Source organism: Oncorhynchus mykiss, chromosome 7 (genome assembly GCF_057628025.1).
Source record: "Oncorhynchus mykiss isolate SJ-2025 chromosome 7, ASM5762802v1, whole genome shotgun sequence".
Lineage (NCBI taxonomy): Eukaryota > Metazoa > Chordata > Actinopteri > Salmoniformes > Salmonidae > Oncorhynchus > Oncorhynchus mykiss.
Window position 1 is genome coordinate 66,233,518 of NC_143028.1, and position 12,998 is coordinate 66,246,515.

Sequence of the window (12,998 nt, forward strand, 5' to 3'; positions counted from 1 at the left end):
CAAAAATCTCTGAAACTGGAAACACTTATCTCCCTCACTAGCTTTAAGCACCAACTGTCAGAGCAGCTCACAGATTACTGCACCTGTACATAGCCCACCTATAATTTAGCCCAAACAACTACCTCTTTCCCTACTGTATTTTATTTATTTATTTATTTTGCTCCTTTGCACCCCATTATTTTTATTTCTACTTTGCACATTCTCCCATTGCAAATCTACCATTCCAGTGTTTTACTTGCTATATTGTATTTACTTTGCCACCATGGCCTTTTTGCCTTTACCTCCCTTATCTCACCTCATTTGCTCACATCGTATATAGACTTGTTTATACTGTATTATTGACTGTATGTTTCTTTTACTCCATGTGTAACTCTGTGTCGTTGTATGTGTCGAACTGCTTTGCTTTATCTTGGCCAGGTCGCAATTGTAAATGAGAACTTGTTCTCAACTTGCCTACCTGGTTAAATAAAGGTGAAAAAAAAAGTATTATTTATTATTATGACTATACTGTCTATTATGGTATTATGACTCTCAACCTGTCATGATGCTCACAACTGTTCATGCTCACAAGTCCTTCTTCCCCAATGTTGTACTCATATCACTGTTCAATCCTGGTACTAATCCATGTCTGGGTATGCTTCTCCTCTCTTCTCCCCAGGCGTCCAGCCAGGCCTACTCCCCACATGGGAAGGTGTTCAGTCCTGGTACTAATGTATGTGTCTCCCTTCCTCTCCCCAGGCATTCGGCCAGGCCTACTCCACCCATAGGAAGGTGGCTGCAGATGGGGAGAGCAGGGAGGAGTCACTAATGCTGGAGTCAGCCAGTAAGGAGGCCCAATACCAGCAGATGGTCCTGGAGCTGCAGAACGAGCTGCGGTTGGCCAGGACTGCCCTCACCAGCAACCAATCAGAGAATGAGCGCCTGGCCTCCGTTGCCCTGGAGATGAGAGAGGTGAGCTGGAGGGTGGAGGACCTGCCCAAAACACAAACATGGTCAATGTGGAGAGGTCAAATCTCAATGTGCAAAGACTTGTGTATCTCACCAATCTGACGAAGAGGACCTAAACCGCTCAGTCTGTAATGATGAAGTAAAACAGGGACAATGGGGACAGAGAGAGCGTGTCAGAACTAATGGGATAGTGGGACAGAGCGAGAGCGTGTCAGAGCTAATGGGATAGTGGGACAGAGCGAGAGCGTGTCAGAGCTAATGGGATAGTGGGACAGAGCGAGAGCGTGTCAGAGCTAATGGGATAGTGGGACAGAGCGAGAGCGTGTCAGAGCTAATGGGATAGTGGGACAGAGCGAGAGCGTGTCAGAGCTAATGGGATAGTGGGACAGAGCGAGAGCGTGTCAGAGCTAATGGGATAGTGGGACAGAGCGAGAGCGAGTCAGAGCTAATGGGATAGTGGGACAGAGCGAGAGCGAGTCAGAGCTAATGGGATAGTGGGACAGAGCGAGAGCGAGTCAGAGCTAATGGGATAGTGGGACAGAGCGAGAGCGAGTCAGAGCTAATGGGATAGTGGGACAGAGCGAGAGCGAGTCAGAGCTAATGGGATAGTGGGACAGAGCGAGAGCGAGTCAGAGCTAATCGGATAGTGGGACAGAGCGAATCAGAGCTAATGGGATAGTGGGACAGAGCGAGAGCGAGTCAGAGCTAATCGGATAGTGGGACAGAGCGAATCAGAGCTAATGGGATAGTGGGACAGAGCGAGAGCGAGTCAGAGATAATGGGATAGTGGGACAGAGAGAAAGCGAGTCAGAGCTAAGTGGGACTGGGAGAGGTTGAAAATGGTATGGAGTCTGTAAGGGTGGTTGATTGGTCAGCTGGCACCAGTCACATTGATGATGTAATAGTCGTCAGTGAGAGACACACTATTTGGCTCTCTCACTCTATGGCCTGGTTTGGTAACTGGATTTTGTTCCCCCCTGGTTAAAGTTGCCAAGGTGCCAAGATCTCATCCCAACACAGTTCCACTGACATACAGCCACATAAGATGCTGCTTTGACATTACTGTACAACCATTGGGTGCATTCTGGATCAAATCCACATGTCCTTGTATTGCACTCTCTGACATGATGTTTTCCTCTTTCACTTCTTCTCCTGCCCTTTTCTTCCCCTCTCTTCCCCCGTCTGTTGAAAGTGCCATATCCATTCAAGACAAACTTGCTTATGAACAAACTTTCTTGATGATATGCACACTTCCTTAAAGTAGCAGCCTACTTTCTGATATTTTTTCCTCTGTTGTGCTGTGTAGAGTTCTGAGCTGGTGGAGCTGCAGCGCAGCCAACTGCGTGATGACATCAGAGAGTATAAGGTGCGAGAGGCACGCCTGCTGCAGGACTATAGTGAGCTGGAGGACGAGAACATCTCCCTGCAGAAACAGGTGTCCCTGCTCCGACAGAGCCAGGTGAGAGGAAGGGCAAGGGACCAGGACTGGGGCAGGAAAGGGGGAGGGAGGAGGCTTCCACTGAGGCAGGAAAATAAATGGGCACTGTTGGGTATGGAGATGAGGGCAGGATGAGGGCTTTTATGGGTAATGGGTAAAGGTAAAGGTTGTAGAGTGGCCAATACACTTTGGGTGGTAAAGTGACAGGACCAACGAATTAGGCCGTTGATACAAGAACCAACTGGTGGGGATGAGACAAAACAATGCTTTGAAATGGAAGGGATTCTCCGTATTTACTTAGTGATTCCTCTGATGTGCTGTGGACTCTCTTAGGTGGAGTTTGAGGGTCTGAAGCATGAGATCTGTCGTCTGGAGGAGGACTCCCAGTGCCTCCACAGCCAGTTGGAGGAGGCCATGCGCCTGCGGGAGATCGCCGAGCACCAGCTGACCGAGGCTCTGGAGACCATTAAGACTGAGCGCGAGCAGAAGGCCGCCCTGCGTAAAGAACTGTCCCACTACATGACCATTGGGGACAACCTGTTACCGTACCACCACAGCCCCCTGAACATCTCCCTGGACGGCTTCAAGTTCAGCGAGGATCCCACTGCTGCCACCAACGAACCCAACAATGATGACTCGTTCCATGGCTATGAGAACGGCCTGGCTAAGATGGCTGCAGACTGCAACGAGGATAACAGAGCCAAGCTCCGGCCCGCCCCCAGCCTAGTGGATGACCTGCTGAGTGAACTCAACATCTCAGAGATCCAGAAACTTAAGCAGCAGCTCATGCAGGTATGGATAACTCTGTTTACAGATGACACATTTCAGATGACCACATAGTAGCAGCAGGCAATGACTTTAAAAATGGTTAGCCTGTTTGCTTTATTCACAGTCAACTGTCAAGGTGTCAACTTCCCTGGTAAAGAAATAAAGTAATTCTTAGCGTTATCGAGCTTATCAAGCTTTGTGTGTGTTGCATGGAAAATAGATAGGTTTTACATCCCTCCAGCTGTAAACAGTCCTTTGCCTAATGGTTGGAAAGTCCATTAAGCTTTGAGGAGCACAGTGGTCATCCATTTAGGGACATTGATTACTTATACTGACCTGAGCGGCAGAGTCAAAGACACATCAATGGAACCCTATGTGGGACTTGATGGGCTACATGGACTGATTAGAATACTTCTCTTATCCAGGTGAATAAATACGGTGTGAAATTCTTGAGTGACAGTGTCTCACACTACAGTGTGAAAACCTAAATTCGTATGGCATTTTGGGTTACACTTCATTCTAGTGCCAGCTATTTACCTGGTATTTACATAGAAATTGTATAGTAAAATGGTAAATACACAGTAATTGCCTAATAATTTCTAAATCCATACTATTAAACTCCAAGCTGAAATAGGACTGTGATGAAGACATTTCTCATTGCTGTTGTGTAACTGTCTCCAATGTCTGTGTTGTCCAGGTTGAGCGGGAGAAGGTAGCACTACTTTCCTCCCTGCAGGAGGCCCAGAAGCAGCTAGAGGTGGCCCACGGGACTCTGTCTGAGCAGCAGGAGATAGTAGGACGTCTCACCGAGAACCTCAGCGCCATGAGGAAACTCCAGGCCAGCAAGGAGCGCCACTCGGCCCTGGACAGCGAGAAGGAGCGTGACAGCCGTGACGATGGTGACGGGGACTACTACGAGCTGGACATCAACGGGCCTGAGATCCTGCAGTGTAAGTACACAGTGGCTGTGTCCGAGGCCGGGGAGCTCAGACAGGAGCTTAAGACTCTTAAAGCAGAGTACCAGTCATGCCGGAGCCAGTACGAGGAGGAGCGAGCCCACCTGGAGAGCGACGTGGCAGGGCTGAGCGAGAAGCTAGCTTCCCTGGAGAAGAGCAGCCGGGTGGAGCACGAGGAGATGGAGCGCCTGGAGAAGGACCTGCGGCGGGTGAGCGAGTCGGCAGGCGAGTCGCAGGGAAGTCTGAACGTGGCGCAGGACGAACTGGTGGTGTTCAGTGAGGAGCTGGCCAACCTCTACAACCACGTGTGCATGTGCAACAACGAGACGCCCAACCGGGTCATGCTTGACTACTACAAGGAGGGCAAGGCCAGCGTAGGTGGCGGGGGCGGCCGGGAGGGGAAAGGACGACGTCTGTCCCACGTTCTGCTCTCCAACGGGCTGGTCCCTGATACTGACCCCAGTAAACCTGAAGCTAATGACCCAGCCGCCCCAGCCCCAGTCTCAGCCCCAGAATCCCGCCCAGAGCCTATGAACATCTATAACCTGGTGGCCATCATCAGGGACCAGATCCGTCACCTGCAGCAGGCGGTGGACCGCACCACAGAGCTGTCCCGCCAGAGGATGGCCACCATGGAGCTGAGCACCGTGGCTGATAAGGACAGCGAGGCCTGCATGGGGGAGATCCTCAAACTCAAGTCCCTCCTCAGCACCAAGAGGGAGCAGATCGCCACCCTGAGGACCGTGCTCAAAGCCAACAAACATGTGAGCAGGAGTTTGTGAGTGTATGCATGCTTGAGTGTGTGTCGGTGTGTGCATGAGCAGTTGATACTGTTTAAAAGTGAAGGTGATACTGTATGAAATTCACAGTAGTTGAGAGTATTTACTTTGTGTGTAGAAGTTCAGACAGAGTTAAAATTAGCAAAAGGTCAAGACAACCCAGTAACCTGTGACCCCAGCCTTCCATTATAATAAACTTGACAATAATGTATTTATTCTATTCTACTCTGTAGACGGCTGAGGTGGCGCTGGCCAACCTGAAGAGTAAATACGACAACGAGAAGACCATGGTGAGGGATACCATGTTGAAGCTCCGCAACGAGCTGAAGGCTCTGAAAGAAGACGCTGCCACCTTCTCCTCACTACGGGCCATGTTCGCAACAAGGCAAGGCTTAGTCGATACACGCTAAGAGCAGTTATAAGTAGGCCTACTCAGTCTGCTTTTAAAACACCAAGAAATAAGGCACCTTTGGCACCTTATTAATCTATACACTCTTAGAAAAAAAGGTGCCATCTAGATCCTAAAAGGGTTATTGGGCTGTCCCCATAAGAGAATCCTTTAAATAACCCTTTTTGGTTCTAGGTAGAACTTTTTTGAGTTTTGTGTAGAACCCTTTACACAGAGGGTTATACATGGAACCCAAAAGAGTCCTCCTACGGGGACAGCCGAATAACCCTTTTTGAACCCATTTTTCTAAAAGGGTAAATGTTGTCCACACCCATCATATCCAAACAAGGAGTAGGTCTTCAAAGGTTTATTGTAATTCAGTACATATAAATAGTTGAAATATGAATTGTTCATGTTATACTAAGGTTAAAATCATTAAAACACTAATTAAACCCTATATTATATTTTTATTAATCTATTATAGTGGGCTTTTTCCCCCATATTATTCATCTCCTCCCTCTTGAACTATTTAGAAAATCTAAAGGAATAAGAACAGAACAGATTGGTCCCTTTTAGCTATAATGAGAGACCAGTGAGCTTTTAGGTAGTTGAGGAGCTGTTTTTCTGCCAGAGTCTGCATATGTGTGTCTAGGAGAAACAGGGCATTGTGGGAACTGTCTGATGTAATACTGAAGTGACTCAGAGTCCGCTGGCAGGCTCCTCCTGACAGCATCTGGAAAATGCGGCTCTGTGAGTCTAAATGGAGAAAACATGCACCGACTGGCAGCAGCAGTAAAAGAAGATTTGTGCCACCTGGTGGAGAAAGTTATACATTGATCTTTTGTGTTATTGAGTACATTTACATGCACACTAATAATTCGATATTTAACTGATTATGGCAGTAGGCAGATTATGCAATAGTCATGTAAACACTGCGTATCTTAAATCGGCGTACGGTCAAAATAAAAGTAAGCATACGCTGATTAAAATACCTGGTTTTCTTTTGAATTATTAGGACATGTGAAGATGCGCATGTGCTAGCACCAGCCAAGCAAGCCTCCCTCTTTAGCGCGAGGAAAGTGTGTTTGAATCAACTGAATGTAGGCATCTTAGAAGTAGTTTCCAAACTCAAAATCAAATATGCTTCTCAAAAATAGTGTTCACTGTGGGAGAACGTTTATTTGTATTGCTGATTCTCTGTGTTTATCAGAGTGCCATCAGCTAGCCTGATTTCAGATGTGTCCATGTAAACAGGATTATTAGGCAAATCGTTTTTCTTGCAAAGCATGTAAACGGTTTACTCTAACTATTATATTAATCTATCCAAAATAATCACATTATTGTGTGCATGTAACCGCACTCAATGTTGGACTCATGCTACTCTCTCTCTTATCTCTTGCTTTCTTTCTCTCTCTCTCCCCCCTCTCTCCATCTGCCCCCTCTTTCTCTCTTTCCCCCTTCTTTCTCTCTCACTCCCTCTGTCCCGCCTCCCGCTCTCTCCGTCTCTCAGGTGTGATGAGTACGTAACTCAGCTGGACGAGATGCAGAGACAGCTGGTTGCGGCGGAGGACGAGAAGAAGACCCTGAACTCCCTGCTCCGCATGGCCATCCAGCAGAAGCTGGCCCTGACCCAGCGTCTGGAGGACCTGGAGTTTGATCATGAGCAGGCGCGCCGTGGTGGGGTTACAGGAGCAACGACGAGCAGTCGGGGCAAGACCTCCTCGTCGGCGCGGGGCAAAGGGGCCTCAGCCAATCATCACGTAAGTCAGAGATGCTCCTGCTGGGTCCTCCCCGAGCCCCACGGCATCCTGGGAGGCCCCATTGTCCTCTGCAGAGAGGAGTACAATATATACTGTGACCTTTGAACTCTATAACCTCCATCATAACCTCTAACCTCTCATCACGCTTTGCACTGCTGAGCTTCACCGGCATTGTTCTGTCAAGGATGTTGCTGTAACCATGACAATGGTGGCTAACGGTGTAGCATGTATGCGTTATTACATGACTTTAGAGCAGGAGTGTACATGGCATAATCTGTATGACTATGTTATGCCATGATTATGACAGTGTTATGTAGCTCTTATGACGAGAGGTTTTGAGGAAAGTGTAAGAGAGTATAACCGTCAGTCAGACAGGCGGCAGTGTCGGCTGCAGACAGGCAGACAAAGACAGACAGGCAGACAGACTTAAGGCCCTTTCACTGCCAGAAGCTTCTACCCTGCTGCTTCTGTCTGGTCCAAAACCACTCAGGAATAACTAAAGAAGTGCAATTACATATACTGTAGCTACTAAATAAAAGTGGACTGTGAGTTTAGGCACTTTAGTGTTTTGCTTTGATATCATAAAGTGATAATGTGTGATGTGGTTTGTTTTCGTGGCACTTTATATAATGGAGATTGTCGAACAAGGTTTGTTCTGAAGAGAAATACCAGAGCATTGATACATTAGGCTTAGTTAAAGTTAGGAATAAGCATTTAAACATGGGTCCGGTTTTGTATAAATTAAACCAAGATATGGTTATGAGCGTAGGTTGGTTGTGAAATGTTTATTGAGGGTTTTCAGGACAACATTACTGAGGATTAGAAACTCCATATACTCTACTCTACTGAGGACTATATACTCTACTCTACTGAGGACTATATACTCTACTCTAATGAGAACTATATACTCTACTCTACCTAGGACTGTATACTCTACTGAGGACTATATACTCTACTCTAATGAAAACTATATACTCTACTCTACTGAGGACTGTATACTCTACTCTACTGAGGACAATATACTCTACTCTACTGAGGACTATATACTCTAATGAGGACTATATACTCTACTCGAATGAGGACTATATACACTACTGAGGACTATATACTCTACTCTAATAAGGACTATATACTCTACTCTACTGAGGACTATATACTCAAATGAGGACTATATACTCTACTCTAATGAGAACTATATACTCTACTCTACTGAGGACTGTATACTCTACTGAGGACTATATACTCTACTCTAATGAGAACTATATACTCGAATGAGGACTATTTACTCTACTGAGGACTATATACTCTACTCTACTGAGGACTATATACTCGAATGGGGACTATATACTCTACTCTAATGAGAATTATATACTCTACTCTACTGAGGACTGTATACTCTACTGAGGACTATATACTCTACTCTAATGAGAACTATATACTCTACTGAGGACTGTATACTCTACTGAGGACAATATACTATACTCTACTGAGGACTATATACTCTACTCTACTGAGGACTATATACTCTAATGAGGACTATATACTCTACTCTAATGAGGACTGTATACTCTACTGAGGACTATATACTCTACTCTAATGAGAACTATATACTCTACTGAGGACTGTATACTCTACTGAGGACAATATACTTTACTCTACTGAGGACTATATACTCTACTCTACTGAGGACTATATACTCTAATGAGGACTATATACTCTACTCTAATGAGGACTATATACTCTACTGAGGACTATATACTCTACTCGAATGAGGACTATATACTCTATTCCACTGACTATATACTATATACTCTACTCTAATGAGGACTATATACTCTACTCTACTGAGGACTATATACTCTAATCTAATGAGGAGTATACTCTACTAAGGACTATATACTCTACTCTAATGAGGACTATATACTCTACTGATGACTATATACTCTACTCTAATGAGGACTATATACTCTAATCTAATGAGGACTATATACTCTACTGAGGACTATATACTCTACTGAGGACTATATACTCTAATCTAATGAGGAGTATATACTCTACTGATAACTATATACTCTACTCTAATGAGGACCATATACTCTACTCTAATGAGGACTATATACTCTACTGAGGACTAAATACTCTAATGAGGACTATACTCTACTCTAATGAGGACTATATACTCTAATCTAATGAGGACTATACTTTACTAAGGACTATATACTCTACTCTACTGAGGACGGTATACTATACTGAGGACTAAATACTCTAATGAGGACTATATACTCTACTCTAATGAGGACTATATACTCTAATCTAATGAGGACTATACTCTACTAAGGACTATATACTCTACTCTACTGAGGACGGTATACTATACTGAGGACTAAATACTCTAATGAGGACCATATACTCTAATCTAATGAGGACTATATACTCTACTGAGGACTATATACTCTGCTCCACTGACTATATACTCTACTCTAATGAGGACTATATACTCTACTGAGGACTAAATACTCTAATGAGGACTATACTCTACTCTAATGAGGACTATATACTCTAATCTAATGAGGACTATACTTTACTAAGGACTATATACTCTACTCTACTGAGGACGGTATACTATACTGAGGACTAAATACTCTAATGAGGACTATATACTCTACTCTAATGAGGACTATATACTCTAATCTAATGAGGACTATACTCTACTAAGGACTATATACTCTACTCTACTGAGGACGGTATACTATACTGAGGACTATATACTCTACTCTAATGAGGACTATTAACTCTACTCTAATGAGGACTATGTACTCTAATGAGGACTGTATAATATACCTCCTGCTGTTCTCTTATAACGCTATCACCCAATTGTCAACCCACCCTCCTCATCATCTTCTCTAACCTGTCATCTGAAAACTCATCTCCTAAATCATTATCAATCCTCTAACCTGCATGTAAATACAATACCATACCTGAGTCCTCTGCTTCCTGCAGCCAGCAGGCCTGCACTGTACATGACTAACCATCCTCTTGACCCCAATGACTCCCCACTGCCACTAACATAGGTAACCGTTTAATCAAACAAGATTTATCAAATGAAGACTGGCCAGATGATTATCTAACCCTCAGATTTTAATGTAATTTTCTTATCTCTCTATTTTACAGTAATTTAACCAAGCTGTGTCCTTCAAAGGTTGACAGTCAGCTTGCCGATGATTACTTCAGTGTCCCCTCCTGGCCTGAGACAAATGTCAGAGACACGTACTGCTGTAGTGTGAGGACTTTGTTTCTGTGCACACACACACACACACACACACACACACACACACACACACACACACTCTTGACCTTTACAGATGCGTGAAATCCCCAGGGGTTTGGTGTCTTGGTGTGGCTGCAGGAAACAACAAAGACTCATGGGTATGATGACCATAGAGATATCTAGGTCTATTTCTATGGGAATGACCATAGAGATATCTAGGTATATTTCTGTGGGAATGACCATAGAGATATCTAGGTCTATTTCTGTGGGCATGACCATAGAGATATCGAGGTCTATTTCTGTGGCCATGACCATAGAGATATCTAGGTCTATTTCTGTGGGTATGACCATAGAGATATCTAGGTCTATTTCTGTGGGTATGACCATAGAGATATCTAGGTCTATTTCTGTGGGTATGACCATAGAGATATCTAGGTCTATTTCTGTGGGTATGACCATAGAGATATCTAGGTCTATTTCTGTGGGTATGACCATAGAGATATCTAGGTCTATTTCTGTGGGAATGACCATATAGATATCTAGGTATATTTCTGTGGGAATGACCATAGAGATATCTAGGTCTATTTCTGTGGGCATGACCATAGAGATATCGAGGTCTATTTCTGTGGCCATGACCATAGAGATATCTAGGTCTATTTCTGTGGGTATGACCATAGAGATATCTAGGTCTATTTCTGTGGGTATGACCATAGAGATATCTAGGTCTATTTCTGTGGGAATGACCATAAAGATATCTAGGTATATTTCTGTGGGAATGACCATAGAGATATCTAGGTCTATTTCTGTGGGTATGACCAACAGTTTGACCCCCCATTGTGATTCAGTCACTCATCCCACATTGTCCACCACTATACTGGTATTACTCTGTCTATGTTTCCCCTGATGACTGCACACTTTTCATGTCTTTTTATTTCTCTTTTTTTGCTTGTAATTCACACCTCAGTGAATGTGTGAGGTGTTCATACACTTTTAAGAATTGTTACATGTTTGGTCATTGGAGCATTAATTAGTAATTTAAATATTTGAGCTTTTGTCATTATATAACTGTCAGATTGATAACAACATTTCCATGGAGAACAAACCAGCAAAGTCATAGGAACTAACTTGCTCCAGTTTTCTCTGGGGTCAATATTCAATAGGACTCACAAGCTAACAGACATTCTCTACAAGCACATAGATGAACATCTTAAATTGGAATTTGTTTTTCCTCTCTTTTTTAAAAATCTTGTCACATATTGATAATGTGCTTAAAAAAAGTTAACCAGTGAGAGCAGGATGTTCCAGCAGGACATTCAACCAGTGTGTGCCTAGTGGGTAATTTCTGGCCTTAGTTTAGACCAGTAGTTTGTTCTGTCCACAAAAGAGAAGCTGGATTTAATTTTGACTAGTAGTTTGTTCTGTCCACAAAAGAGAAGCTACATTTAGATTTGAATGTTTTCTATGTCTTTGAGAATTGTGGTAAGAGGTTATGACCCCAGTCAATAACAGATTGAGGAAAATAATAGGAACTGTGGTGAATTGTGTGAAGTGATTCTGCGATCCTGCAAGCATGCAGAGTTGCAAATTTAGGGGCTATTATTATGATTATTATTAATCGGTAAACCTTGTTTTAAGAGTAATGATACCACAGCTGTTAACTTTGGCTGCCTAGTTAATAGTGGTTCAGAGCGTTTTCGATGATGGCCGAGGGAGAGATTACTAATGCAAATACTTATTTATACTCTACCTTTGTATGGCAAAGTTCAGGCGACTATGGTGGAGACTTTTTGTATTGTCTGTTTTAATGCAATTTTATGAGCCCTTTTTACATCCTCTAAAAGTGTTGTTGTGATTTCAACAAACAGACTAAGTTAAGTCATGAACACATCTGCAGTGCCATTTAATTTATTGTTGATGCAATAAAAGTTACATTTGGGATTCTCTTTTTTTACAAGTGCAATTTGAACGCAATCGATATAGAAACACAGTATAAACATTCTCTGTCTGTTTGTCTGCTGATGCTATTGTTACATTTTACTACTACTTCTTACTCACAATTTTGATCCTAATTGAGTTGTATATCTTTGTACTAAATAACTTCACTTGTTTGTATTTATTTTTAAACAATGTCATGTATGTTGGCATTGTCGATAATGTGGATTATGATTATTGCCATATTGATACCATATCGATGCCTTTTTTCATGTCGTCTTCAAGAGACTCTGGATGGAGATGGTAGGTGAGATGTGTGCTCAATAGAAGTCAACAGCCTACCTGTATGATGATGATGTTGCACTGGCAAGGTGCATGTTTCATAGTTACCTTTATTCTGCCTAAAGGTATGCCAAATAAACTTCACTTTAGTCTTTATTCTGCCTAAAGGTATGCCAAATAAACTTCACCTTAGTCTTTATTCTGCCTAAAGTTATGCCAAATAAACTTCACTTTAGTCTTTATTCTGCCTAAAGGTATGCCAAATAAACTTCACTTTAGTCTTAATGTGGTGTTGGGATTATATTTTATATAGTGTGAGCCGCAAAAGTATTAGGACAGTTACAAATGTTTTGTTGTTTTGGCTCTGTACTCCAGCACTTTGGATGTTAAAGGATACAACGAGGTTATCATATGAGGTTAAAGTGCAGACTGTCATCTTTAATTCGAGGGTATTTTCAACCATATCGAGTGAACCGTTT

The 12,998-nt window shown here is 43.2% G+C and overlaps 1 protein-coding gene across 2 annotated transcripts in view; it reads left to right on the forward strand.

Moving 5' to 3' along the window:
- LOC110528429 (protein bicaudal D homolog 2) overlaps positions 1-12,804 on the forward strand; it is a 30,823-nt gene extending 18,019 nt beyond the window's left edge. For both annotated transcript variants that reach the window (XM_036984005.2, XM_090241796.1), the window contains 7 exons: positions 739-951; positions 2,255-2,407; positions 2,720-3,178; positions 3,852-4,874; positions 5,123-5,274; positions 6,788-7,037; positions 10,209-12,804. In XM_036984005.2, coding sequence (XP_036839900.1) covers positions 739-951; positions 2,255-2,407; positions 2,720-3,178; positions 3,852-4,874; positions 5,123-5,274; positions 6,788-7,037; positions 10,209-10,211 — 2,253 coding nt within the window. In that variant the 3' untranslated portion in view covers positions 10,212-12,804. The remainder of the gene's footprint in view (positions 1-738; positions 952-2,254; positions 2,408-2,719; positions 3,179-3,851; positions 4,875-5,122; positions 5,275-6,787; positions 7,038-10,208) is intronic.
- Positions 12,805-12,998: the final 194 nt, after the last annotated feature.